The sequence below is a fragment of the Macaca nemestrina genome, chromosome 20, assembly GCF_043159975.1.
Source record: "Macaca nemestrina isolate mMacNem1 chromosome 20, mMacNem.hap1, whole genome shotgun sequence".
NCBI classification, from domain to species: Eukaryota; Metazoa; Chordata; class Mammalia; order Primates; family Cercopithecidae; genus Macaca; species Macaca nemestrina.
Window position 1 is genome coordinate 48,675,613 of NC_092144.1, and position 24,768 is coordinate 48,700,380.

The window sequence follows — 24,768 nt, forward strand, 5'->3', positions numbered from 1 at the left end:
GAAATGCTAGACACACACATCCTCCAATGCACAAGATGGCTGCCCACAACAAAAAATTACCTGGCCCAAAAAGTCAATAGTGCCAAGACTGAGAAACCGTGGAATAGCCTGGAGGGGACCTTTGGGCAAGAGCGTGGAGACCAGGGAGGAGGCTGCTGCCGTAGCCCAGGTGGCAGTGCTGGTGGGATGGGATCAAGACCCTAATACAAACTGAGTGTCCCTAACCTGAATGCTTGAGACCAGAGGTGTTTTTCAGATTTCAGATTTTTTCAGCTTTTGGAATATTTGCATTATACTTACCAGTTGAGCATCCCAAATCTGAAAATCCGAGAGTGAGCATTTCCTTCGAGCATCATGTTGATGCTCACAAGGTTTCCTATTTTTGAGCATTCTGGACTTTTGGATTTGGAATGCTGACACTGCAGCGGAGGAGGGGAAGAGGTCAGGTATTTTGAAGGCAGAGCCGATGGAATTTGCCAATGGATCAGGTGTGGGTGTGAGAGAAAGAAAGGAGTCAAGCATGGCTCCCAGGTTGTGTGCCTGAGCAGAGGGAAGAATGGAGTGGGAGGCGGCAGGTTTGGGGGAGTCAGCGGTTTGCCTGCAGTTGTCCTGGATTGGAGGGACCTTTAGATATCCAGGTGGAGGCCGGGCGCGGTGGCTCAAGCCTGTAATCCCAGCACTTTGGGAGGCCGAGGCGGGCGGATCACAAGGTCAGGAGATCGAGACCACAGTGAAACCCCGTCTCTACTAAAAATACAAAAAATTAGCTGGGCGCGGTGGCGGGCGCCTGTAGTCCTAGCTACTCAGGAGGCTGAGGCAGGAGAATGGCGTGAACCCAGGAGGCGGAGCTTGCAGTGAGCCGAGATCGCGCCACTGCACTCCAGCCTGGGCAACAGCATGAGACTCCGTCTCAAAAAAAAAAAAAAAGATATCCAGGTGGAGATATCAGGCAGGCAGTGGCTACTCAGTGCCAGAGCTGAGGGGAGAGACAGCTAGAGTGGGACTTTTGGGAGTTGTCAGCAGCCTGGCTTCTTCCCCACCATCCTATGTCCCTTCTCCTTCCTAGCATCTCCTGACCCTTCTTGTGTCTGGGGTCAGGGAGGAGGGTGCGACCCTGCTGACCTCCTGCTCGCCCTGCTCAGGTGGACTACGTGGAGCCCAGCCAGAACACCATCTCCCTGAAGATGATCCCGCGCATCGACTACGATCGCATCAAGGCCCGCATGAGCTTGGTACTCGGGGAATCTGGCCTGGGGGAGGGGGTGCGCTCGATCCCGCTGGTGGCCAAGCCCCCTTCCTCACCCTTCCCACCCATACCCCTTTCCTCCATAGAAAGACTGGTTTGCCAAAAGGAAGAAGTTTAAGCGGCCTCCACAGAGGCTGTTTGACGCTGAGAAGATCAGGTGCGTGTCCTTGGGGACTGGCTGGGCTGGGTCCCCAGGGCCGGTATGCAGAATGTGCCTTTTGCAGGTTCCTCCACAGGGGTGGCCCCACCACAGGTTTAGCCTGTGAATTGGTTAGCTTGGCAGTATAGCCTCAGGCAAGTCACTTCACATCCCTGTGCCTCAGTTTCCTCTGCTATAAAGATTGATGAGGCTGGGCACAGTAGGAGGGAGCACTTTGGAAGGCTAAGGCAGGAGACTTGCTTGAGGCCAGGAGTTCGAGACCAGCCTGGGGAACATAATGAGATTCCCATCTTTTAAAATAATAATAATAATAAGAAAAAAGTTTTCGGTGGCTCAAGCCTGTAATCCCAGCACTTTGGGAGGCCGAGACGGGCAGATCACGAGGTCGGGAGATCGAGACCATCCTGGCTAACACGGTGAAACCCCGTCTCTACTAAAAAAATACAAAAAACTAGCCGGGCGAGGTGGCAGGCGCCTGTAGTCCCAGCTACTCGGGAGGCTGAGGCAGGAGAATGGCGTGAACCCGGGAGGCGGAGCTTGCAGTGAGCTGAGATCCGGCCACTGCACTCCAGCCTGGGCGACAGAGCGAGACTCCGTCTCAAAAAAAAAAAAAAAAAAGTTTTAAAAATATATTTAAAAAGATTGATGCGTCTGGGCACGGTGGCTTACGCCTATAATCCCAGCACTTTGGGAGGCCGAGGTGGGCGGATCACTTGAGGTCGGGAGTTTAAGACCATCCTGGCCAACATGGTGAAACCTTGTCTCTACTAAAAATACAAAAATTAGCCAAGGGTGGTGGTGGGCGCCTGTAATCCAAGCTACACGGGAGGATGAGGCAGGAGAATCGCTTAAACCCACAAGGCAGAAGTTGCAGTGAGCCAAGATCGTGCCACTGCACTCAAGCCTGGGTAACAGAGCGAGACTCCGTCTCAAAAAAAAAAAAAAAAAGATTGATGAAAACAATCTCTGCTTCCTCAGATTATAGATGATTAGTGAGAATTAAATAAATTAGTATGTGTATGTACTCAGAATGCACTTGGCATATAAAGTGTGATCCGTGGTATGATACATTGAAAGGGATTGACTGTGTCGGGTTTTAGAAAGTCTCCTTTCCTGATCTCCTTATGCCCACTTGAGATGTGGGGGGTATGGAGCCCCCTTCCCTCAGGATGCCCCCCAGCTGGGTAGAGAATTGGAGCAGCCCAGGAATTTCAACATCCCAGGGTTAATTGGGGGCTCCGGCAGGGAGGACAGAGAGGAGGACATGGAGAAATGAGAGGTGCTGGTAACACTCTTCCCTCTGGTCCTGTTCTAGAACTAATTGTGTGTGATTCAGCCAGTCAGGCTTTCCTTCAGATAAAGGAAGAGCTGTGGAATGCACCTTTCAGTCTGCACCTTTCAGTCTGCGCCCAGGGGCCTTGCTAATACTTCACCTGCCTGAGTTTGGACCCATTTATACCACTGGTCTCGACTCAACTGAACCTCTCTCTGCAAAGAGCAAACCCTAGTGCTCCCCTCCCCACCCCGCAGCAAGCCAGCTCAGCAAGTACCCCAACATGCCCAGCCGAGCATGCTGGCCTCTCCCAGGTTCACCATGGGAGAAGGCGATTGCATGAGTGCAGAAGGAACTTGACCTGCTCTTCCCATGCGTTTCCCTTTTGGAGAGTGAAGGAGGTTCCTTCCCCACCCTGGAGACATGGAACAGGACTAAGCCTAAGCGGCCCCCACTCCATATTCAGGGCCAGGGGCTACAGGTTTGGGAGTCCCACCTGCCTGCTTTTGAATCCTGTCGAGACTCTGGCTTGGCAACCTTGGGTGTGTGGTGTGACCTTCCTGAGCCTGCATTCCCTCACCTGGAATGATGAGCAGTTACTGATGTCACAGATTTGGGGAAGAGTCTGTGAGGTCATGAATGTGCAGGCCAGGCTGAGTGCTCTGTGAATATTAACTGATATCATTGTCTGATACTGTTACTTTGTTCAGCTAATGTTTACTGCACACTTCCTGTGTCCTGGGCACTATTCTTGGTGAAATTTAGTGAATGTTACATCCCTGACCTTTTGGAGCTGACATGCTAGTTACGGGGACAGGTCAAACACTAGCTTGTCAGATGGTGATCGGTGCTCTGGTGACAGATAAATCAGGGAGTGGGTGGAGGAGTGCAGGGAGGTGGGAGGCGGGCCTTTGGGGTTTGTGAGAAGTCACTGCTGCCAAGAGGGTGTGTGCTGGGATGGGATGGGTCCTTTCTCCTTGTAGCCAGCTGAGAAGACTGAGGTACAAGAAGACTGTCTCCTTGACTCTCCCTTCTAATTTTCTCTCCCCCATAAAATCCCAGGTCCCTGGGGGGCGATGTTGCCTCTGATGGTGACTTCCTCATCTTTGAGGGGAACCGTTACAGCCGGAAGGGCTTTCTGTTCAAGAGCTTCGCCATGTCTGCTGTGGTGAGGGTCCCAGAAGGGGCATTGGTAATGGGGTGGGGTGAGTGTTCTCCTGCAGGCCAGGCCTTGGGCTGTGGGTTATCTGGGTCTGTCCCACTCCTCAAGTTAGGAGTGTTCCCTAGGAGAATTATTCCCCTGGAGCCCACTGAGCTGGGCTGTCACACTGACATTGGTCCATTTTCTTCTCTTCCCCTCACACCTCGGGGCTTAGATCACGGAGGGTGTGAAGCCCACACTCTCTGAGCTAGAGAAGTTTGAGGACCAGCCAGAGGGCATCGACCTGGAGGTGGTGACTGAGAGCACAGGTATTTGATCCCCCTCTGTAACCTGCGCCAAGGAGCAGGGGCGGCCCACGGCAGCAGCCCCTGAGTCAGCCCTATGACTGCCCCTGCAGGGAAGGAGCGGGAGCACAACTTCCAACCTGGAGACAATGTGGAGGTCTGTGAGGGTGAGCTCATCAACCTGCAGGGCAAGATCCTCAGCGTGGATGGCAACAAGATCACCATCATGCCCAAGCATGAGGACCTCAAGGTGGGTGCCCGGTGTTCCCAGGTGCAGGGGTTGGTGCGTTCAGGCACATCTGACTGTATGTGGCTATATGACATGGTGGTGTGCCTGGTGACACCTGGTTTCCCAGAGGGTAAGTTGAGGCCCTTCTAGTGTTCTCAGGTGCCTGAGAGGCGCTGTCTAAGTATAGCGCAGGGTCGGCGGGCAGCAGCCTGCCTGGTGGTGTCTGTCTCTGGAGAGTGGCTTGGTCTATCTTTCGTTTCTGAAAAGCAAGATACCTGGGCAGTACTGGGTTGAGAGTGTGATTAACCATGGAGTAGTCCGAGGTGGGGGCTTGATTTTATTTGCTTAGATTGGGGGGTGTGTGTGTGTCTGTGTCTGGTGTGTGTCTGAGGGGTTGTGCAGGCCTAATGTGATGTGTGGGGTGAGGCTGTCTCTGGGTGGGGCTGAGGAGCTTTCCAGTCGGGGGTCCTGTGTCTGAGGGGCAGGCTGTCTGTGTGGGTATAGGTAGGCATCGTGTGTCTTGAGGGCGGGCTGGGGTAAAGGTTGTCCAGGTTGGTGTCCTGTGTCTGGGGTCAGCTGCTTCTGGGGCAGTCTGAGGGATCGTCCAGGTGGACTAAGGTAGTCTGGGGTGGGTGGTATGAGCCTTAAGTGGGGTTTTTGAGAACATGAGTGGATTCTGAAGACAGGAGGGGCAGGCAGGTTGTGGTGGTCTCCCCTCACCTGCTCGTCGATGGTCCCCACACCCAATCCCCCAGGACATGTTGGAGTTCCCAGCCCAGGAACTTCGGAAATACTTCAAGATGGGGGACCACGTGAAGGTGATTGCTGGCCGATTCGAGGGCGACACAGGCCTCATTGTGCGGGTAGAGGAGAATTTTGTTATCCTGTTCTCTGACCTCACCATGCATGAGGTAGGTGGATGGAAGGGTTGGGGAAGGGTGCACATTCCAAGAGGAGACCCAGGTAGGCAAGCCAGCTGGATTGGGCCTCACCCCTTTCACCATCCCTGGCAGCTGAAGGTGCTCCCCCGGGACCTGCAGCTCTGCTCAGAGACAGCATCAGGTGTGGATGTTGGGGGCCAGCATGAATGGGGCGAGCTGGTGCAGCTGGATCCCCAGACTGTGGGTGTCATCGTGCGACTAGAACGGGAGACCTTCCAGGTGTGTGTGTAGTGCTCTGTGGCGGGGACTTGATTTTAGGAGGCTTCCTGTCCCTCAACCCCTCATCCTGGGAGGTGGCAGAGCCCCCAGACTGCTCTGGGTCGTACACCTGGCTCTGTCACTCACCTCTGACTGGCTGATAGTGGGCATGTGGCAAGTCATTGATCCCTCCCCGTGCCTGTTTCACACCCTGTAAAATGGAAACGAGAGCAATGTCTACTCTGTTGGTAGTGAATGATTCCCTGAGGTTAGATCTGTACCCTGGTGGCTGTTCCTCGCTCAAGGATGGAGTGCCACATGTGTCCTTCTGCCTTTGCCCCTTCCTCATGGATGTGGGAGTCACGGAGCACAGTACATAGGACCCTGGACTCCACATCCACATCTCGGCTTTGTTGCTTCTGTGCTGTGTGACCCTGGGCTAGTGACTCACCCTCTCTGAGCCTGAGTTTCCCTCTGTAAAATGGAAATCATAATAGAATCCACCTCAGAGGAAGTTTTGAGGTGAAATCTTACAGGGCCTGACACAGAGTGATAGATGAACAATTAGCTGTTATGTTGCTATCAGTGCCCCCTTCCATCTCTCAGGTCCCTGTTGCCCAATCAGGGGGTGGAGTCTCCTCCCAAAAAGTGTGTTAGAATGACTGGGAAGATTTTTGGTTGACCTAGTACCTAAAGGGTGGCACTCTGCCGGCCTGCCCTGCAGCCAGGGAGTTGATGCCCTGTGGAGCTTGGAACCATCTTCCGCAAGGAAGGATTATCCCACTTTAGGGAACCCCTGCCCCGTGTCTCCCCTTCCTATTCTCTCCGCCATAGCCTCCCTGCTCTCCCTCTGTAGGTGCTGAACATGTACGGGAAGGTGGTGACTGTCAGACATCAGGCCGTGACTCGTAAGAAAGACAACCGCTTTGCTGTGGCCTTGGACTCAGAGCAGAACAACATCCATGTGAAAGACATCGTTAAGGTCATTGATGGCCCCCACTCAGTGAGTACAAGTTCCTGCTTTTGAACTGCATCTGAAGGAATTTGGTTGGTTGGGGGTGAGGGGGCCATGGCCAAGAGAGTGACCCTTCTCTCCCTGGCTAGGGCCGAGAGGGGGAGATTCGCCATCTCTTCCGAAGCTTCGCCTTCCTGCATTGCAAGAAACTGGTGGAGAACGGGGGCATGTTTGTCTGCAAGACCCGCCACCTGGTGCTGGCTGGGGGCTCGAAGGTGAGGTGGGCATGGCGGGACCCTGTGCGTTGGGTACCTGGCTCAGCTCTCCAGCCGCCTCTGGCCCCAGAAGTGACAAGATTGGGCTTTTGAGGGATTAGGAGAGCAGTGTCATTGTCAGGTCCTTGCCAAAGAGTGAAAAGGTTTATTTGGGATTCTGAGCTGTTCACCAAGTTATTTATTCATTTCATTTTACTGAGCACCTGTTAGGTGCCAGACACTGGAGAACCAGTGGTGAACAAGACAAAAAAATCCTCTGCTCTCCCCGAGCCGATACTCCAGAGATGGACGGACAGATAAACCCATCGTACAGCGTGAGGCAAGCGCTGTGAAGAAAACAGAACGGGCTCAGGAGACAGGGAGTGACCAGGGCTGCTATTTTAGGCAGAGGAGGGTAAAGAAAGGCCTCCGTGGGAGGCGACATTGCAGCAGAGACCTGAATGAAGGGATGGAGAGTGAGCATTTTGGGGGAACAACAAGTGCAAAGGCCCTGAGGTGGGGCTTGTAGGGAAGTGTGCAGGAGCAGGTGGCACAGAGGAATTCAGGCCTCTGGTGTGGGTGGCTGGGTGGCCTCCTCAGGGCCCTGCACCTGGAATGAAGACTTCCTGTGGTTTGTGGTTTTTGTGTCTCTAGGGGTTTAAATTCCTAACTAGCCATATTTTAGTCCCACTCCTTGGCCAGTGGAAGCCCAGGCCCCTTGACAGGCTTACAATGGCAGAGGGCTGGGAGTTTCCCCAAAGGAAATTGAGGCATTGTCACCAGAAGGAGGGAGGGGTGGCAGCAGGGCAGATCCTAGCAGGAGCTGTTCCCACCTGGAGGCATTCAGGGTGGTGTGGGGGCTGGGGGACTGTCCCCAGACCCTGCCACCCCCATCCCCTGCCTGCCAGTTCACTCCTTGCTTCTCTCCTAGCCCCGTGATGTGACCAACTTCACCGTGGGTGGCTTTGCGCCTATGAGTCCCCGGATCAGCAGCCCCATGCACCCCAGTGCTGGAGGTGAGGGGTTCAGGCTCGGGATGTGGTGGGTAGAAGCAGCTGGAAGGAACTTGGTTGTTCAGCCCACACTCAGTGCCTGTGCTGGGCTAGGCCCTGCTATTAGGGGGCTCACCACCCAAAGGAGGGTAGACGCCGCAGTGACAGCCCGGAATGGTCAGGGCTTCCATAGGAAAGCCAAGGGGCGGGGGGTGGGCAGAGGAGGCTCTTAACCCAAGTAGGGAGGAGTCAAGCAAGTGAAGGGGGCATTCTGATGGTGCCCTCGCTGTGGGCACAGCAGTGGGGGACCAGTGACATTCTCCCCCATCCCCAGGTCAGCGTGGCGGCTTTGGTAGTCCAGGTGGCGGCAGTGGTGGCATGAGCAGGGGCCGGGGCCGGAGGGACAACGAACTCATCGGCCAGACTGTGCGCATCTCCCAGGGGCCCTACAAAGGTGACCTGCGAGGCCTGTGGAGGCCTGGGGAGGGACGTGGTGAAGGAGAGCCTGCCCAGCCTGACCTCCTGCCCCCCCGCAGGCTACATCGGTGTGGTGAAGGATGCCACAGAGTCCACAGCCCGTGTGGAGCTGCACTCCACCTGCCAGACCATCTCTGTGGACCGTCAGCGGCTCACCACGGTGTACGGGCGGGGCCTGGGGAGGACCAGGCTGGGGCTTGCTGGGCAGTGAGAGGGCCCTGCTCACCCCATTTGTTCTCCATGTCCACAGGGGCTCACGGCGCCCGGGTGGCATGACCTCGACGTATGGGCGGACGCCCATGTATGGCTCCCAGACTCCCATGTATGGCTCTGGCTCCCGAACACCCATGTATGGCTCACAGACGCCCCTCCAGGATGGTGAGTGCCCGCAGGGGACAGGGAAGAGGGGCTGGGGGAACCTAGAGGAGGGACAGGACTGACAGACACACTCATCTCCCCCATTCCAGGCAGCCGCACCCCACACTACGGCTCGCAGACGCCCCTGCATGATGGCAGCCGCACTCCTGCCCAGAGTGGGGCCTGGGACCCCAACAACCCCAACACGCCATCACGGTGAGTCCAGGGTTCCCCAGGTTCCGGTGTGTGCTGGTGCGTGTGAGGGTGATGCTGGCTGTCTGGGCATGGAGGGGTTTGTGGGGCCACCCAGCATTCTCTGCTCCCAGCCTCAGGCTGGTCCCTTTGAAGGAGGAGGCATAGCATGGCGGGGCAGGGGTAAAGCGGCCTCCTCTCCAGCCCCAATCAGTAGTGATTGTGGTTGCCCCTGGGCCTAGAGAAAGATTGCCTGGGTGGGGTGACCTTGGGAGGGCACCCTCATTTCTCTCCGCCACAGTGTCAGCTGTGGAAGGGAAGTAACATCAGGAGTGCCTCTGAATGGGGCTCCCGTGAGAATGAAATTGCCTCAGTTCGGGGTCTGGTGTAGGGTGCTGTTCTGGAAGCATCCTCCGCATTATCACCACAGTTGCTCTCAACAGACTTTTCTCCCAACAGGGCTGAGGAAGAATATGAGTATGCCTTCGACGATGAGCCCACCCCGTCCCCGCAGGCCTATGGGGGAACCCCCAATCCTCAAACACCTGGCTACCCAGACCCCTCGTCCCCACAGGTCAACCCACAGTACAACCCGCAGACACCAGGGACGCCGGCCATGTGAGTCCACTGGGGCCCGCCCTCCTCTGCCCCTGCCCAAACCCTCCTACAGCCACCACCTCCTTTCCCCTCCCTGCTCCAACAAATGCCCCCTTCTTTCCTGTTTCTGCAGGTACAACACAGACCAGTTCTCTCCCTATGCTGCCCCCTCCCCACAAGGTTCCTACCAGCCCAGCCCCAGTCCCCAGAGCTACCACCAGGTGGCGCCAAGCCCAGCAGGCTACCAGAATACCCACTCCCCAGCCAGCTACCACCCTACACCCTCACCCATGGCCTATCAGGTAATGGTCTGCCTGCCTGCACTTCAGGGTGGTGGGCTAGGGTGGCCTTGGGCCTGTAGGGTTGGCCAAGCCAGATGACTCTTCCCAATGACACTTCCTCTTTCCCCTGCAGGCTAGCCCCAGCCCGAGCCCTGTTGGCTACAGTCCTATGACACCTGGAGCTCCCTCCCCTGGTGGCTACAACCCACACACGCCAGGCTCAGGCATCGAGCAGAACTCCAGCGACTGGGTAACCACTGACATTCAGGTGAAGGTGCGGGACACCTACCTGGATACACAGGTGGTGGGACAGACAGGTGTCATCCGCAGTGTCACGGTACGTGGGGCCCAGGGTGGTGGGTGAGCAGGCATCCTCTCCTTCGTACCCCCTAAACTGGGGACAGACCTGTCCCCAGATGGTGATAGCCCAGAGTGGGCAGAGCTGGAATGGAGAAAGCCTAGAGGGCAAGGGGAGCTATGTGAACCCGAAGGAGGCATCTTACCCGATTTAGTGGGGAATCAGAGAGGGCTGCCTGGGGAAGGAGACATCTGAGCCAAGACCTGAAGAATGAATAGGAGTAAGCTAAGGAAAATGACTGGGTTGAGTGTGTTCCAAATGGTGGGAACTGCATGTGCAGAAGCCTGGAGGTGAGGAGAACTTGGGCATGTCCGGGAGCTGAAGGGTTTGTTGTGGCTGGAACATAAAGAGCCAAAGTGGGCTGGGCAGTGGTTCACACCTACAATCCCAGCACTCTGGGAGGCTGAGGTGGGCAGATCACCTGAGGTCAGGAGTTCAAGACCAGCCTGGCCAATATGGTGAAACCCTGTCTCTACTAAAAATACAAAAAAAAAAAAAAAAAAATCCATTAGCTGGGCGTAGTGGTGCACGCCTGTAATCCCAGCTACTCAGGAGGCTGAGGCAGGAGAATCACTTGAACCCAGGAGGTGGAGGTTGTGGTGAGCCGAGATCATGCCACTGCACTCCAGTCTGGGCGACAGAGCAAGACTCCTCTCAAAAAAAAAAAAAACACACAAAAGTGAGTGATGAGACCAGAGAGTTGGCTGCACCAGCTTGGAGGACCTAGACTGTCCAGAGGGCGCCGGAGAGCCAAGGAGGAATCTCAGCAGGAGAGGGGTGGGAGCAGATCTGTGGTGTGGAATTCTCCATCCATCAGTGATGGATTGGGGGTGGGGAGACTGGCTGGGAGCCCAGGGGGAGGTTGGGCTGCACTAGTGCAGGGCTGTGGGGATGAGGCAGGAGGCAGGTGGGAGAGGCCTTCACGGGCTGAATGGCCAGGCCTCAGAGCTAGGGGCTTATTGGTAAGGGAGGTGACCAAGATGAGGTCCAGAGCTCTGGTGGGGCCTGCAGACCATGGGGTGGTCCCTGAGACCAGGTCCAGGAAAAGGAGCAGGTGTGGGGAAGATGCTGAGGCAAGTTTGGGTCCTGAAGAGTCAAGAAGCAGTCTCCTTTTTGCCTGTTAGCTTCATTCTGATGCTTCCCTTGCTGATTGGGTCACCTTGTCCACCTACCCTGACATGTACCACAGGCCCCAGGCCTTGGAACCAGCCCCAGCCTTGGCCTTTCCTGCCCCCATTTCACCTTGAGTTCTCAGAATGAGCCCTGAGCCTGTGTCCCCTGGAGTGTGGGCCTCAGTCCCATGTTGGGAGCAGGACAGGCTGACCAAGCTGTCCCCATCCTCCAGGGGGGCATGTGCTCCGTGTACCTGAAGGACAGTGAGAAGGTCGTCAGCATTTCCAGTGAGCACCTGGAGCCCATCACCCCCACCAAGAACAACAAGGTAAGGGCAGGGGGCAAGGAGATAAGATGGGGGTGTTGGGTGCTGACACGGACCCTGACCACGTTACCCCCACCCCCAGGTGAAAGTGATCCTAGGCGAGGATCGGGAAGCCACGGGCGTCCTGCTGAGCATTGATGGTGAGGATGGCATTGTCCGTATGGACCTTGATGAGCAGCTCAAGATCCTCAACCTCCGCTTCCTGGGGAAGCTCCTGGAAGCCTGAAGCAGGCAGGGCGGGTGGACTTCGGCCGGTGAAGAGTGGTCGTCCTTCCTTCCCTGGCCCTTGACTGTGACACAAGATCCTGCTGCAGGGCTAGGCCGATCATTCTGGATTTCCTTTTTATTTTTCTTTTTAGTTTTCCATCTTCTCCCTCCCTGGTGCTCATTGGAATCTGAGTAGAGTTTGGGGGAGGGTCCCTACCTTCTTGTACCTCCTCCCCACAGCTTGCTTTTGTTGTACCGTCTTTCAATAAAACGAAGCTGTTTGGTCTAAAAGTGTGTGTGTGTGTGTGTGTGTGTGTGTGTACACGAAGCTGTTTGGTCTAAAAGTGTGTGTGTGTGTGTGTGTGTGTGTGTGCGCGCGCGCGTGTGCGCGCGCCGTGGGAATGAGGTGTCTTTAAGTGGGGTCATTTGCAGACCCCACTTCCTTGCTTTGTGGTTGGGGCAAATAACAGGACGCTATCTGAATCTGTTTTCCCATCTAGATAATAGTGATAGCACCTGCCCCAGAGGGCTCTTGAGGGGAATGTGTATGAGAAGACATAGGAAGGAGATGATCAGAGTAGAGCTTGTCATGTGATTGAAGACATTATATCTTATTCAGGCATGAATTATGCAAAGTGAAAATCACAGTATCCTCCAGGAAACCTAGATTTGTGGTGCAGGATACAGTGCTTGATGGTCTTTTTTGTTTTTTGTTTTTTCTTTTTTTTTTTTTTTTTTGAGACAGTGTTGCTCTGTCACCAGGCTGGAGTGCAGTGGCACGATCTTGGCTCACTGTAACCTCCGCCTCCCAGGTTCAAGCGATTCTCCTGTATCAGCCCCCCCAGTAGCACGCACCACCACACCCAGTGAATTTTTTTGTATTTTTAGTGGAGATGGGTTTCACTATGTTGGCCAGGATGGTCTTGAATTCCTGACCTCGTGATTCGCCCGCCTCGGCCTCCCAAAGTGCTGGGATTACAGGCGTGAGCCACTGCGCCTGGCCAATGGTCCTTTATTTTTTCTTTTCTGTTTGAGATGGGGGTCTCACTCTATTGCCCAGGCTGGAGTTCAGTGGCACAGTCATTGCTCACTGCAGCCTCAACCTCCTGCGCTCAAGCGATCCTCTTGCCTCAGCCTCCTAAGTAGCTGGGACTACAGGCGTGCACCACCACGTCTGGATAATTTTTTTATTTTTAAATTTTTTATAGAGACGGGTCTCACTATATTGCTCAGGCTGGTCTCGATCTCCTAGCTTCAAGTGATCCTCCTGCCTCGGCCTCCCACAGTGCTGCAGTTACAGGCGTGAGCCACAGTGCCCGGTGGTCCTTTTCCTTGAACCCTGATAGCAGTGACACCAGGATTGCTGTAGCTTATCCAGTGGGTGCAATCTTAGAGACTGGGGCTTAGTACCCAGAACCTGTTTCCCTTCCTCATTAGATATTCCTGTCTTTTTACAAATGTAAATGTACTATAAAACATTTCAGGCAGGGCACGATAGCTCATGCCTGTAATCCCAGCACTTTGGGAGTCCAAGGGGGGCGGATCATTTGAGGTCTGGAGTTAAAGACCAGCCTGACCCAACATGGTGAAACCCTGTCTCTACTAAAAATACAAAAAAAGTTAGCCAGGCATGGTGGTGGGTGCCTGTATTCTCAGCTACTTGGAAGGCTGAGGCATGAGAATCACTTGAACCTGGCAGGTGGAGGTTGCAGTGAGCCGAGATTGCGCCAACGGCACTCCAGCCTGGGTGACAGAGCAAAACTCTGTCTCAAAAACAAAAAACATTTCAGATGTTCAAGGTTATATACCAAGAACACCCATGTCCCCACCACCCAGCGGAGGAAACAGGAAACAATATGTACTAGATAGGACCCACTTCAGCAGCACCCCAATCCATTCCCCCAGAAGTAACCAGGAGTGCCGAGTTCGTTGTGTCTTTCCCTTGCTTGAATTCGTATTTTTACTACCTTGGTATTTGGTTTTAAAGTTTACATAAACAGGATCTGATTTTTCTTCCACTCAATTTAGGGGAGGTTTGTAGTGTCTGTCTATAGCCTCTAATTCGTTTGTCAGTCAAGCCCTCTACAGCCAGATACTGCTGTTCTTTGGCTGAGCCTCAGGTAAAATGGTTGGCTCTCCAGTCCTTTATAGAAAATCATGGTAGGAAGGGGCCGGGCGCGGTGGCTCACGCCTGTAATCCCAGCACTTTGGGAGGCCGAGGCGGGCGGATCACAAGGTCAGGAGATCGAGACCATCCTGGCTAACACAGTGAAACCCGGTCTCTACTAAAAATACAAAAAAAGTAGTAGGGCATAGTGGCGGGCACCTGTAGTCCCAGCTACTCGGGAGGCTGAAGCAGGAGAATGGCATGAACCCTGGAGGCGGAGCTTGCAGTGAGCTGAGATCGCGCCACTGCACTCCAGTCCTGGTGACAGAGCAAGACTCTGTCTCAAAAAAAAAAAAAAAAAGTAGGAAGGAATGGGAGAGAAAACAGATTCCTCCTCCCAGCTCCATGTGAGGAAGAGTTTTATTATTAATTTTTATTTTTTTGAGACGGAGTCTCCCTCTGTCTCCCAGGCTGGAGTGCAGTGGCACCATCTAGGCTCACTGCAACCTCCGCCTCCCGGGTTCAAGCGATTATCCTGCCTCAGCCTCCCCAGCAGGCGGGACTACAGGCGTGCGCCATCATGCCTGACTAATTTTTTTTTTTTTTTTTTTTTTTTTTTTTTTTTTTAGTAGAGAGGGGGTTTTGCCATATTGGCCAGGCTGGTCTCAAACTCCTGACCTCAGGTGATCTGCCTGCCTCAGCCTCCCAAAGTCCTGAGATTATAGGCGTGAGCCACCGCGCCTGGCCTATTATTATTAATTTTAAAAATAGAGATGGCAGTCTTGCTATGTTATCCAGGGTGGTCTCAAACTCCCGGCCTCAAGCGATCCTCCTGCCTCGGCCTCCCAAAGCGCAGGGATTACAGGTGTGAGCCACCGTGCCTGGCCAAAAGAGTTTTCGAGGACTGGCTTTTCAGGTCGCTTTCAGGGCCTCAATGTATATTTCTGACAATTGGGAGGTGAGGGCCGATGCCCTTACACAGTGAGACAAGCGACCTGACTCGTGACTATTTTTTTGGACAAATCAGGCAGCCACTGACTCCATTATGGCCTCAGCTTTACCTCTGGGCAATGAGTGTGATCCCTTCCCTCGCTGCGTCCTTTGCAGGGGCGGTGGCGCTCTGCAAGGCCCAAGCGGGGCGTGGTCCAGATGACTTTGGATCCCAGTTGGCGCCCCCCCAGAGGCAGCCAGGAGAATGGTTAGAGGCAAGCGGGCCTGCAGCAATCCGCCCGATGACTTTGGTCTCTCTCGGGCTTCCGTCCACCCGCCCCGCCTCCGCGCTTCCATTGGCTGTAGCTCCGGCCCGGGGCGGGTGAAAAGGGAGCGAGTGGGCGGGGCCGCGTGGCGTCAGCGCAAGATGGCGGCCTCGGCAGCACTGTGCTCGAGATTGCGGAGCGGGCTCCGGCTCGGCTCGCGGGGACTGTGCACGAGGTTGGCGACGCCGCCCCCCCGGGCCCCAGATCAGGTGAGCGGAACGAGGGTGGCACTCTGAATGTGGGGTCCCTTCCCTGGAGTTCCGGACATATCGCCGCCCCTTGGGGGTTCCGGGACGCCTCACCTCAGGGTGCTGAATGAAACGCCGCTTGCGTTTTGGGGCCCTTCCCAGCCTCCTGGGTGGACAACACTTGCTCCCCTAGGCTGGAGGCTGGGAACCCAGATGTGTCCTCTAGACCCCACCTCCCACCCACGTGGGTGCCGGAGGAGGAGAAGGTTACCGGTTCCCCATCTCAGTGACCACTCAGGTGATACTTGAGCAGGAGGGGCCTGGTATGCTGGAGTCCCAGTCTGGCCGTGGGAGTTATTTTCTCTGTGGCGTTGGTGGTGATGAGGTAGACGTTTGGGTTTCCAATTCGACCTGCCTCCATGTTGACAGAGACCCAGCCATTCTGACCTCCAACTCTATCACTTCTGTACCCGAGTTCCCCAAGCCCCAGACAAGTGATTGCCCCTCCCCGCCTCCGCTCCCATCCCTTACCCTGTAACTCTGCTACCTTTAGCCCCAAGCAGCCGGATGTCGTAACTCCCCGTCCTGTCTGTCCCCCTTCCCCCACCACTTGTGACCTCCGTTTCCTCTCATCCCAGTGTTTAGGCCCTCCCATCCCTTATTCTCCGTGCTCTGCTTTTCTGGACTGCAGACCCTCCAGTCCTGTTGCCTTCAGGATCCTGTGCACCTGGCCTGTTAGCTCTTAAAACTCCTGGCATCCTGGTGCGGGACAGTCTGCTTTTGACCCTCTGAGCGCCCCACTTCCTGACTGCGCCTCCAGGGACACAGATGTCCAGGGCTCTGTGGGTGTCTGCCTCTTGGCTCCCGAACTTGATTCTTCTTGTACTGGAAGGTTGGAACCATCCTGACCTCTCTTCTCTCTTAGCTGACCTCCCCTTTCTCAATCGCAGGCCGCAGAGATCGGGAGCCGCGGGGGCACTAAGGCACAAGGGCCACAGCAGCAGCCGGGTTCAGAGGGTCCCAGCTATGCCAAAAAAGTTGCGCTCTGGCTTGCTGGGCTGCTTGGAGCTGGTGGGACCGTGAGCGTCGTCTATATCTTTGGTGAGGGACATATCCCTGCCCTCCAGTTTTGTTCCTTGGCCTCCCTAGTCCACTGTGAAATCTCCCACTCTTACCCTCTACCAACGTGTCTCATCTTCATTCCCTGGCTCCTTCCTCAATAGGGCAGCCAAATAGGACACCTACCTTGAAAACCAGGGAAGTCTTCTTTCTTCTCCCTTCTGCTCCTTAAGGTTCTAGTCTTTCTAGTTGGTTCCTGTACCAGGATACAGGAAAGAGGGAAAGATGGGGAAGGATAGGCCTGAATCAGCTTCCTAAACTTTGTCTTTACTCAGCACCCAAAAATCCAGCCTTCCACTAGTTCCTTTATCCCACAGACCCAAGAGTCCCAGCCCCAGCCCCCTTTCTCTCAAAGACCCAGGAATCTTGGCTCCCAGCCCCCTCCTGGCTTGAATCCAGGAGGCTGTGCCTCTAACTCTCTTTCCTCAGATCCAGGAGTCCAGGCCCTTTATCCCACTCCTCCCTCAGGACCCAGGGGACTGGGCCCTAATTCCTCATATTCATCCTGGTCTCCCTTGCAGGAAACAACACAGTGGACGAAAATGGTGCCAAGGTGAGGGGGAAAGAGACCGAGGCCTTGCCAGGAGTCCTAGCCTGTGGGTGAGAGGGGTCCTCTTTGGTCTGTTTAGGCACATTGCTTGTCTGGAGTGAGCCTGTCTTTCCCAGTGACCTTTGCCTATTCCTGTTGGGGTCCTGGAGATTCCTTTTCTGTATGTGATGGGGTTCTGCCTCTGACATCCTAAACCTTCCATTTTTCTCTCCACCTCCCAGATTCCTGATGAGTTTGACAATGGTGAGTAAACAAGCACAGATTCTGGAGTCCCTGACCCTCTCAACTCTGTCATTTGTAAGGATGGCTCTCTCTCCCCATCTGGTGTCTCCGGCCCCTCCTCCTTCCACTGGGGAGGTGGGGGAGCCAGCAGCTGGATGGCCTTGTGGGGAGGGACATTACAAAGCCCAAGCCCGCTTCCCTGGCCCCTCAGCCCCGAGCAGATGGTCAGAGACAGATGGGGGAGGGGAGCCTTGGGTGGGAGGGCTTGGGGACACAGCGTGGCCTATCTCCAGACACATGGGTTCCTGTGTTTTAGACCAAGCATCTGCAGCTCCCAACTCCTTCCCCATCCCCCTCAAGCCCCTACCCCATTAGGCTCATTTTCAAAACAATGCCTCCTTCCTCCCTCTCCATCTGGTTAACCAGCTTTTGGTGGTGAAGTTTATGACAAATTGGATAGTAGAGATTAGTTGTCAATCGTGTCATACCTGGCTCTTCCCGGGAGAAGAATGAAATTGGTGGGTCCAGAAAGTCACCTGTTTATGTTGGGGGACGTTTGCAAACAGTCATGTTAATACATTGATTGTTTCAAACTGGGCAGGTGGGTGAGTGCCATTTTAACCGGGCAGTTGTAGAATCATGCTGTCTTCCACAAATAATATGCTGAATTAAATTGGGCAGGTAAATCTGAAGTTTTAAAGTGTATATGTTTACTAGCCTAACTGGTTTCAATATTGTGTTTTTTTGTTTTTATTTTTTATTTTTTTGAGACATAGTCTTGCTCTGTTGCCCAGGCTGGAGTGCAGTAGTGCAATTTTGGCTCATGGCAACCTCCACCTCCCGGGTTCAAATATTTCTCGTGTCTCAGCCTCCCAAGTAGCTGGGAGTACAGGTGCACACCACCACGCTCAGCTAATTTTTATATTTTTAGTAGAGGCAGAGTTTCGCCATGTTGGTCAGGCTGGTCTCAAACTCCTGACCTCAGGGGGTCCACTCTCCTCGGCCTCCCAAAGTACTGGGATTATAGGCATGAGCCACCACTCCTGGCCCAATATATTGTGTTTTTTTAAGAGGAACGCCCATGTATTACCCTAAAAATACTGTATTAAAGTAGGCAGCCATGTAAGTTTACTGTTTATACTAGATTCATTAGCCAGGAGTGGTGGCCTGTGCCTGTGGTCCCAGCTACTCAGTGGCTGAGTTGGGAGGATCACTTGAGCCTGGGAGTTACAGGCTGCAGTGAGCTGTGATCCCGCCACTGCACTCTAGCCTGGATGACAGAGTGAGTCTCCACCTCTAAAAAAAAAATAAGTTAAAATGAGAAAGTAAACTGGAGTCAGTATATTCACTTAAACCAGGGTTTTTCACCCTTGGCTCTATTGACACTTTGGACCAGATAATTCTTTTTTTTTTTTTGAGAAGGAGTCTGGCTCTGTCGCCCGGGCTAGAGTGCAGTGGCCGGATCTCAGCTCACTGCAAGCTCCGCCCCCCGGGTTTACGCCATTCTCCTGCCTCAGCCTCCCGAGTAGCTAGGACTACAGGCACCCGCCGCCTCGCCCGGCTAGTTTTTTTTTTTGTATTTTTTAGTAGAGACGGGGTTTCACCGTGTTCGCCAGGATGGTCTCGATCTCCTGACCTCGTGATCCGCCCGTCTCGGCCTCCCAAAGTGCTGGGATTACAGGCTTGAGCCACCGTGCCCGGCCGGACCAGATAATTCTTATAGAGGACTGCCCTGTGCATTGAAGGATTTTTGTAGCATCCTGGGCATCTGCCTACTAGATGCCAGTATTGCGACAATCAATTACATCTCCCGGCATTGCCAAATTTCCCAGGGGTAGGCGTGCAGACAAAATTGTTCCTAGTTCTGAACCACTGTTTTACAGTGTACAGATGTGTTTATATATTCATTGTGGTTTAGATTCAGCACACTGGCTTAAAGTGGGCAGATCTGGAAGCCTAGTGATTCAAAGTGGGCAAAATACACTGGCATAAATTAGGTGCAGTGGCTCACGCCTGTAATCCCAACACTTTGGGAGGCCAAGGCGGGAGGATCACTTGAGCCCAGGAGTTCAAGACCAGCCTGGTCAATAGAGCAAGACTCTGTCTCTGTCTCTATAAAAAAAAAGTATGTGTACACTGGCGTAATGTCAGCAGATTTATGTGTATGTGGGTTATTTATTTTTTTAAGACAGTCTCACTCTGTTGCCAGGCTGGAGTGCAGTGGCGTGATCTCGGCTTGCTGCAACCTCCACCTTCCAGGTTCAAGTGATTCTCTTGCCTCAGCCTCCCGAGTAGCTGGGACTACAGGCACGTGCCACCACGCCCGGCTATTTTTTTTTTTTTTTTTTTTTTATTTTAGTAGAGACGGGGTTTCACCATGTTGGCCAGGATGGTCTTGATCTCCTGACCTCGTGATCCATCTGCCTCAGCTTCCCAAAGTGCTGGGATTACAGGCACGAGCCACCGTGCCCGGCCTTGTATGTGGGTTTTAAGTGGGCCAATGTATAAGCATTCTGTTTCATACCTGTGGTAGTATGTGGATGTAAGTATCAGCTTAAAACGGGGCAGGTAAATGAATCTCTGTTCCTATCTGGCGGTATGTCATTGCCTTCTATCTTTGGACCTAGAAGTGAGTTAGTTCAAACCAGGTGGGTATGCAGACCTGTTTGTATCTGGTAGATAAGAAACCCCTGGTTTGTCTGGGAGGTTGAGCAGCGGCTTATTGTGGAATCTCTTTGTGCCTGGTGTTCTCCTAGATCCAATTCTGGTACAGCAGTTGCGCCGGACATACAAATATTTCAAAGATTATAGACAGGTGAGCAGAAGCCCTGGGCTCAGTCCCCATGTCTCCAGCCCTGGCCTCCTTGTCTGAGCGCCCCCATCCATCCCTCTCCCACAGATGATCATCGAGCCCACCAGCCCTTGCCTTCTCCCAGACCCTCTGCAGGAGCCGTACTACCAGCCACCCTACACGCTCGTTTTGGAGCTCACTGGCGTCCTCTTGCATCCTGAGTGGTCGGTGTGTCCCGGGAAAGGCAGTGGGTTGGGGATAGACCTGGGCAGCGGGGTTGTGATGAGGTGGACTTTCAGCCCTAACTGTGCTGTGTGATCTTGGGGAGGAGATGTTACCTGTCGTTGCCTCGCTTTCTTCAGCTGGGAGAAGGCAGTCATGCTAACACCCACTCTGCAGGGTGGTGTAGGTGTGCCCAGGCATGTTGTAAGCGCCACAAAGGAGCCAGACCCTTAGTCACACCCATGTTGTACTTCTTAACCTCCAAGAGCCACAAAGACAGAGGGAGAGAACTCTGTTCTGAGAATCCCCTAGGCTGGATCTTTGTCCTCTTGGGGACTCTGAGGGCCTCTGGGTCTTGGTGTTTCACTGTCCTCACTGTCTTCCCAGCTGGCCACTGGCTGGAGGTTTAAGAAGCGCCCAGGCATCGAGACCTTGTTCCAGCAGCTCGCCCCTTTATATGAAATTGTCATCTTTACGTCAGAGACTGGCATGGTGAGGCTCTGGGGCAGGGGAGAGGAAGGTCAGTGTGGCAGGAGGCGTAGAGATCTGGAAGACCAGGGCTCAGCCTGACCTTTTCTCCCTCCCTTCCCACCCGCAGACTGCATTTCCACTCATTGATAGCGTGGACCCCCACGGCTTCATCTCCTACCGCCTATTCCGGGACGCCACAAGATACATGGATGGACACCATGTTAAGGTGCCATGGGTTCATGGATGGGCCTCTGGGATTTGGTGGGGTTGGCACCACCTGAGGAAAGGAGGGCCTAGCTCTGACCCTAGCCTCACCTGGCTTATGGTTCTGCCCAGATTCTATTCCTGCTGGCAGGCACACGCCTGCCTCCAGCCTTGGCCAGACATCTGCACTCTTCTTTGTTCCCTGGAATCTGGGTGCGGGAGTGGGGGGAAATGAAGTCTCTCTAAAGAAGACGGGTTAGTGGTAAGAACGTACCATTTAGGAGCTGGTTTTATCTTGCTGTGTCTGTAACTTAGTGCTTCTGGGAAGGTTTGCTTATAATTGTACATAGGAGACTGGTTGCGGTTTGTTTGACCTGGCGTCTGTTACTGTGGCCAGTGATATATTCAGGAGTCTGGATCTGTGAATGGGCCTCTGTGGATCTGGCTCCAAGTGTCTGTGTGTCTGTTGGGTTTCTGTTTCTGTCTGTGTCCTGGGGAGGGGGGTCTGTGTTGTTCTTGGGAATTCAGAAATACATGGACTGTGATCGAGGGTCTTGAAGGGTCTGTGTCTGGGAGCCTGTCTTTGTGGTTCCCTGGGTATGGCTGCAGATCTGTCTGCACCTGTTTACTTGAGTGAGAGGTTCTTAAACCTGCAACATACCACAGTCACCTGGGCAGGGGTTTAACACGAGAGTGGCCGCCTCCCTCTCCAGGGAACTTCCTAATGGCCTCTCTGTGTGCTAGGCCCTGGGTCTAGGAGTCTGTGTGATTAGCTCCCCAACATCCTGGGGGTTGTTTTGTTTTTTGTTTCTGAGACAGGGTTTTGCTGCGTCACCCAGACTGGAGTGCAATGGTGTGAACACGGCTCACTGCAGTCTCAACCTTCTGGGCTCAAGTGGTCTTCCCACCTCAGCCTCCCGAGTAGCTGGGCCTATAGGCGCACACCACCACGCTTGGCTAATTTTTGTGTGTGTGCATGTGTGTGTGTGAGATGGAGTCTCGCTCTGTTGCCCAGGCTGGAGTTCAGTGGCGTGATCTTGGCTCACTGCAACCTCTCCCTCCCAGGTTCAAGTGATTCTCCTTCCTCAGCCTCCCGAGTAGCTGGGACTACAGGTGCACACCACCACGCCCGGCTAATTTTTTGTATTTTCAGTAGAGACAGGGTTTCGCCATGTTGCCCAAGCTGATTTTGAACTCCTGAGCTCAGGCAGTCTCCGCCCACCTTGGGCTCCCAAAATTCTGGGATTATAGGCGTGAGCCACCACACCCCGCCATTTTTTGTATCTAGTAGATACGGGGTTTCACCATTTTGGCCAGGCTGGTCTTGAACTCCTGACCTCAGGTGATCCGTCCGTCTCGGCCTCCCAAAGTGCTGGGATTACAGGCATGAGCCACTGCGCCTGGCCCATGCCCACCTAATTTTTAAATTTTTTGTAGAGATGAGATCTCGCTGTGTGGCCCAGGCTGGTCTAGAACTCCTGGGCTAAGTGATCCTCCTGCCTTGGCCTCCCAACGTGCTGGGATTACAGGTGTGAGCCGCCATGCCTGGTCCTCTGTGGGGGTCGATGCCATCATCCAAAGCTGGTCTTTGAGAGGCCCTGGCATTGTGATCCCAGTATGTGTGATGCTGTGTATGTATGTTTTGTGTGTTTTGGGTCTTCTTGATGGGGGGAGAGTTGGGCACAGATGTTGACCTGATCTGTCACTCACTTCTAGGACATTTCATGTCTGAATCGGGATCCAGCTCGAGTAGTAGTTGTGGACTGCAAGAAGGAAGCCTTCCGCCTACAGCCCTATAACGGCGTCGCCCTGCGGCCCTGGGACGGAAACTCTGATGACCGGGTCTTATTGGACCTGTCTGCCTTCCTTAAGAGTAAGGCCGACCCCTGATCCCTTGGCCTCTGACCCTAGAGCCCCTGATTCTGAAGAGGAAGGATAAATGCATTATTCGTGGCTGGGCGACTGAGGTGCAGGAGGTACCTGAGCACCTTGGAGTCTTTAGGAGCTTCTTAGGATGTTCATGGAATGTTCAGGGGATACCTGGGGATGTTCAAGGGAACCCTTTCAGAGTGTTTAGAAGCATTCCAGGTAGCACTGACCACCCCCCTGCCCCAGTGTGGGACCTTCCCCTCGTGGGCCCTGCCTGCCTCTGGCCTTCAGAAGCCTGGCTGACCACCCCCTGTTGTGCCCACAGCCATTGCACTGAACGGTGTGGAGGATGTGCGAACTGTGCTGGAGCACTACGCCCTGGAGGATGATCCGCTGGCAGCTTTCAAGCAGCGGCAAAGCCGGCTAGAGCAGGTTGGTGCTCAGATGCCCAGAGTGGAGGATCGGCTCTGAGGCTCCTGAAGGAGGAGCCCAGAGCAGTCCAACTCCACACTCCTGGCTTGGCTGTGTGACCGTGAGCAGATACCTCCTCTCCACCTCAGTCTCTGTAACCAGGGGGACATAACACAGCCTGTCCTGTAGGGCTGCCAGAATGAGGGGATGCATTGATTCTGCAGCCTGCTCTGAGAACAGGAGACAGGCAAGGCTTTGAGACTGGACTGGAAGAGGGGTTGCCCTTGATGGTCTTGAGTAGGTCTGGGGTCACCTTGTGGAGGTGGACTGTGGGTTTTAGATCAGGTCTGGAAAGAGGATCCCTGGGCACATGGCCCAAGGCTGTGGGGAGAGTTGTGATGGTCTTGGTGGGACCCTGGTAATTTGGAAGTGGGACTGAGAGTACGGATTGCATCTGGGCAAGATTCCCAGGGATCTAGGCTGAAGTTCACCAGATTCTAGGTTAGGTTCCTAGAGTTGGGAGTCCCTGAGTGCCCAGAGAAGAAGTCCCTAGAGATTTGGGCCTGGGGACCCCCCAGGGAACTCCCCCTGCCCGCCACATCGAGACAGGGGTCATGGGGTGCAGGGGGCCAGGGGCAGGATGATGCAGTCTGATGAGGAGGGCTCTGGGGTTTGGACTTGGGATCTCACCAGCATTCACCTTGGGATAACAGGGTCTGGGATAGGATCTCAGGTTCAGGGGAGGGGTCCCTGGGATCTGGGGAAGGGGATTATGAGAGTTTGGGGCCTGAGAAGCTACTGCAGTTCAGGCCTGAATATCTCGAGTGCCTAGTATTAGAGTCTGGCATCCCCCAAACATTGAAGCCTAGGCTCCTGCGGCTCAGAGCTGGCTCTTCCCAGTGTCTGGGCTGGGGAGCTGAGGTCTAGGGTCCCTTGTGTCTGGGCTGGGGGCCCCAGGGTTTGGGGAAAGGGGTCTGGACTTGGCAGAAGTCAGGAGGAAAGGTGGCCCCTGGGCTGAGGCCTGGGGAGCTGGGCGTCTGGGAGGAGGCTCTGTCCTCCCTGGGCTGACCCGCTCCTCCATCTGTCTCCCGACCCCAGGAGGAGCAGCAGCGCCTGGCTGAGCTCTCCAAGTCCAACAAGCAGAACCTCTTCCTCGGCTCCCTCACCAGCCGCTTGTGGCCTCGCTCCAGACAGCCCTGAACTCTGGGCCTCCTCAAACTCAGTGCCGGAGTCCAGGGCCCCAGTGCTTCCAGACCAAGACTTGGGCCACCACTGTCCAATAAAGTACATCCCAGATGCCACACCTGCTGTGTCCCGAGAGTCTCCAGATGGGGGCACCGGGATGAGGTCCGGGACTTTCGGGTCACCATCCCACAGTGGCTGATCGGCTGCCAAGCACAGAGTGGGGGCTTTGTTGGATCAGAGCATATTTTTCACCCTGGTCTGGGAATGTAAAAACCCTCGCTGTGTCTTCCTGTGTGTTGTGTGATCTGTAAAAAATACATCTCCCTCTGACCACAGATTCCCCATGTGTGGAGAAGGGAAGAGAGGATGGCACTTGGCTTTAAAGACAGGTAGCTGCCATGCTGCTGTGGAGAGACTGTGTTATGGGCCCAGTGGGGCTCTGGTGGACCAGAGATCACCCCTCTCAACAGGCCAACTGCTGCTTGGCTCCAGCCAGTGTGGCCCTGGAGTAGAGGGGGCCTGGGGTTGCTTGACATGCCAGTTGTTGAAAAGAAGCAAGAACTTGGGAATTT

At 54.4% G+C, this 24,768-nt stretch overlaps 2 protein-coding genes and 1 non-coding gene across 6 annotated transcripts in view; all 3 read left to right on the forward strand.

Moving 5' to 3' along the window:
* Positions 1-11,892, forward strand: part of LOC105495367 (SPT5 homolog, DSIF elongation factor subunit) — a 36,034-nt gene extending 24,142 nt beyond the window's left edge. For all 4 annotated transcript variants that reach the window (XM_071086769.1, XM_071086771.1, XM_071086770.1 and 1 more), the window contains 19 exons: positions 1,143-1,232; positions 1,333-1,403; positions 3,742-3,847; positions 4,056-4,149; positions 4,239-4,375; positions 5,110-5,265; positions 5,368-5,514; positions 6,350-6,496; positions 6,598-6,723; positions 7,634-7,718; positions 8,029-8,148; positions 8,231-8,333; positions 8,422-8,549; positions 8,639-8,744; positions 9,180-9,338; positions 9,451-9,619; positions 9,732-9,935; positions 11,302-11,397; positions 11,477-11,892. In XM_071086769.1, the coding sequence (XP_070942870.1) occupies positions 1,143-1,232; positions 1,333-1,403; positions 3,742-3,847; positions 4,056-4,149; positions 4,239-4,375; positions 5,110-5,265; positions 5,368-5,514; positions 6,350-6,496; positions 6,598-6,723; positions 7,634-7,718; positions 8,029-8,148; positions 8,231-8,333; positions 8,422-8,549; positions 8,639-8,744; positions 9,180-9,338; positions 9,451-9,619; positions 9,732-9,935; positions 11,302-11,397; positions 11,477-11,620 (2,388 nt within the window). In that variant the 3' untranslated portion in view covers positions 11,621-11,892. The remainder of the gene's footprint in view (positions 1-1,142; positions 1,233-1,332; positions 1,404-3,741; positions 3,848-4,055; positions 4,150-4,238; positions 4,376-5,109; positions 5,266-5,367; positions 5,515-6,349; positions 6,497-6,597; positions 6,724-7,633; positions 7,719-8,028; positions 8,149-8,230; positions 8,334-8,421; positions 8,550-8,638; positions 8,745-9,179; positions 9,339-9,450; positions 9,620-9,731; positions 9,936-11,301; positions 11,398-11,476) is intronic.
* On the forward strand, positions 3,219-3,289 carry LOC139360566 (small nucleolar RNA ZL116). Its single transcript, XR_011618044.1, has one exon. It is a non-coding gene; the product is annotated as a small nucleolar RNA ZL116 (small nucleolar RNA).
* Positions 11,893-14,753: 2,861 nt separating the features above from the next.
* LOC105495366 (translocase of inner mitochondrial membrane 50) lies at positions 14,754-24,482 on the forward strand. The gene is given in 13 exon segments (XM_011764803.3): positions 14,754-14,840; positions 14,842-14,877; positions 14,880-15,173; positions 16,103-16,253; positions 16,793-16,824; positions 17,043-17,064; positions 19,800-19,858; positions 19,943-20,062; positions 20,444-20,548; positions 20,655-20,753; positions 22,448-22,604; positions 22,926-23,032; positions 24,110-24,482. Coding segments are annotated over 13 exon segments (1,371 nt in total). The 3' UTR covers positions 24,212-24,482.
* The last annotated feature ends 286 nt before the right edge of the window (positions 24,483-24,768 follow it).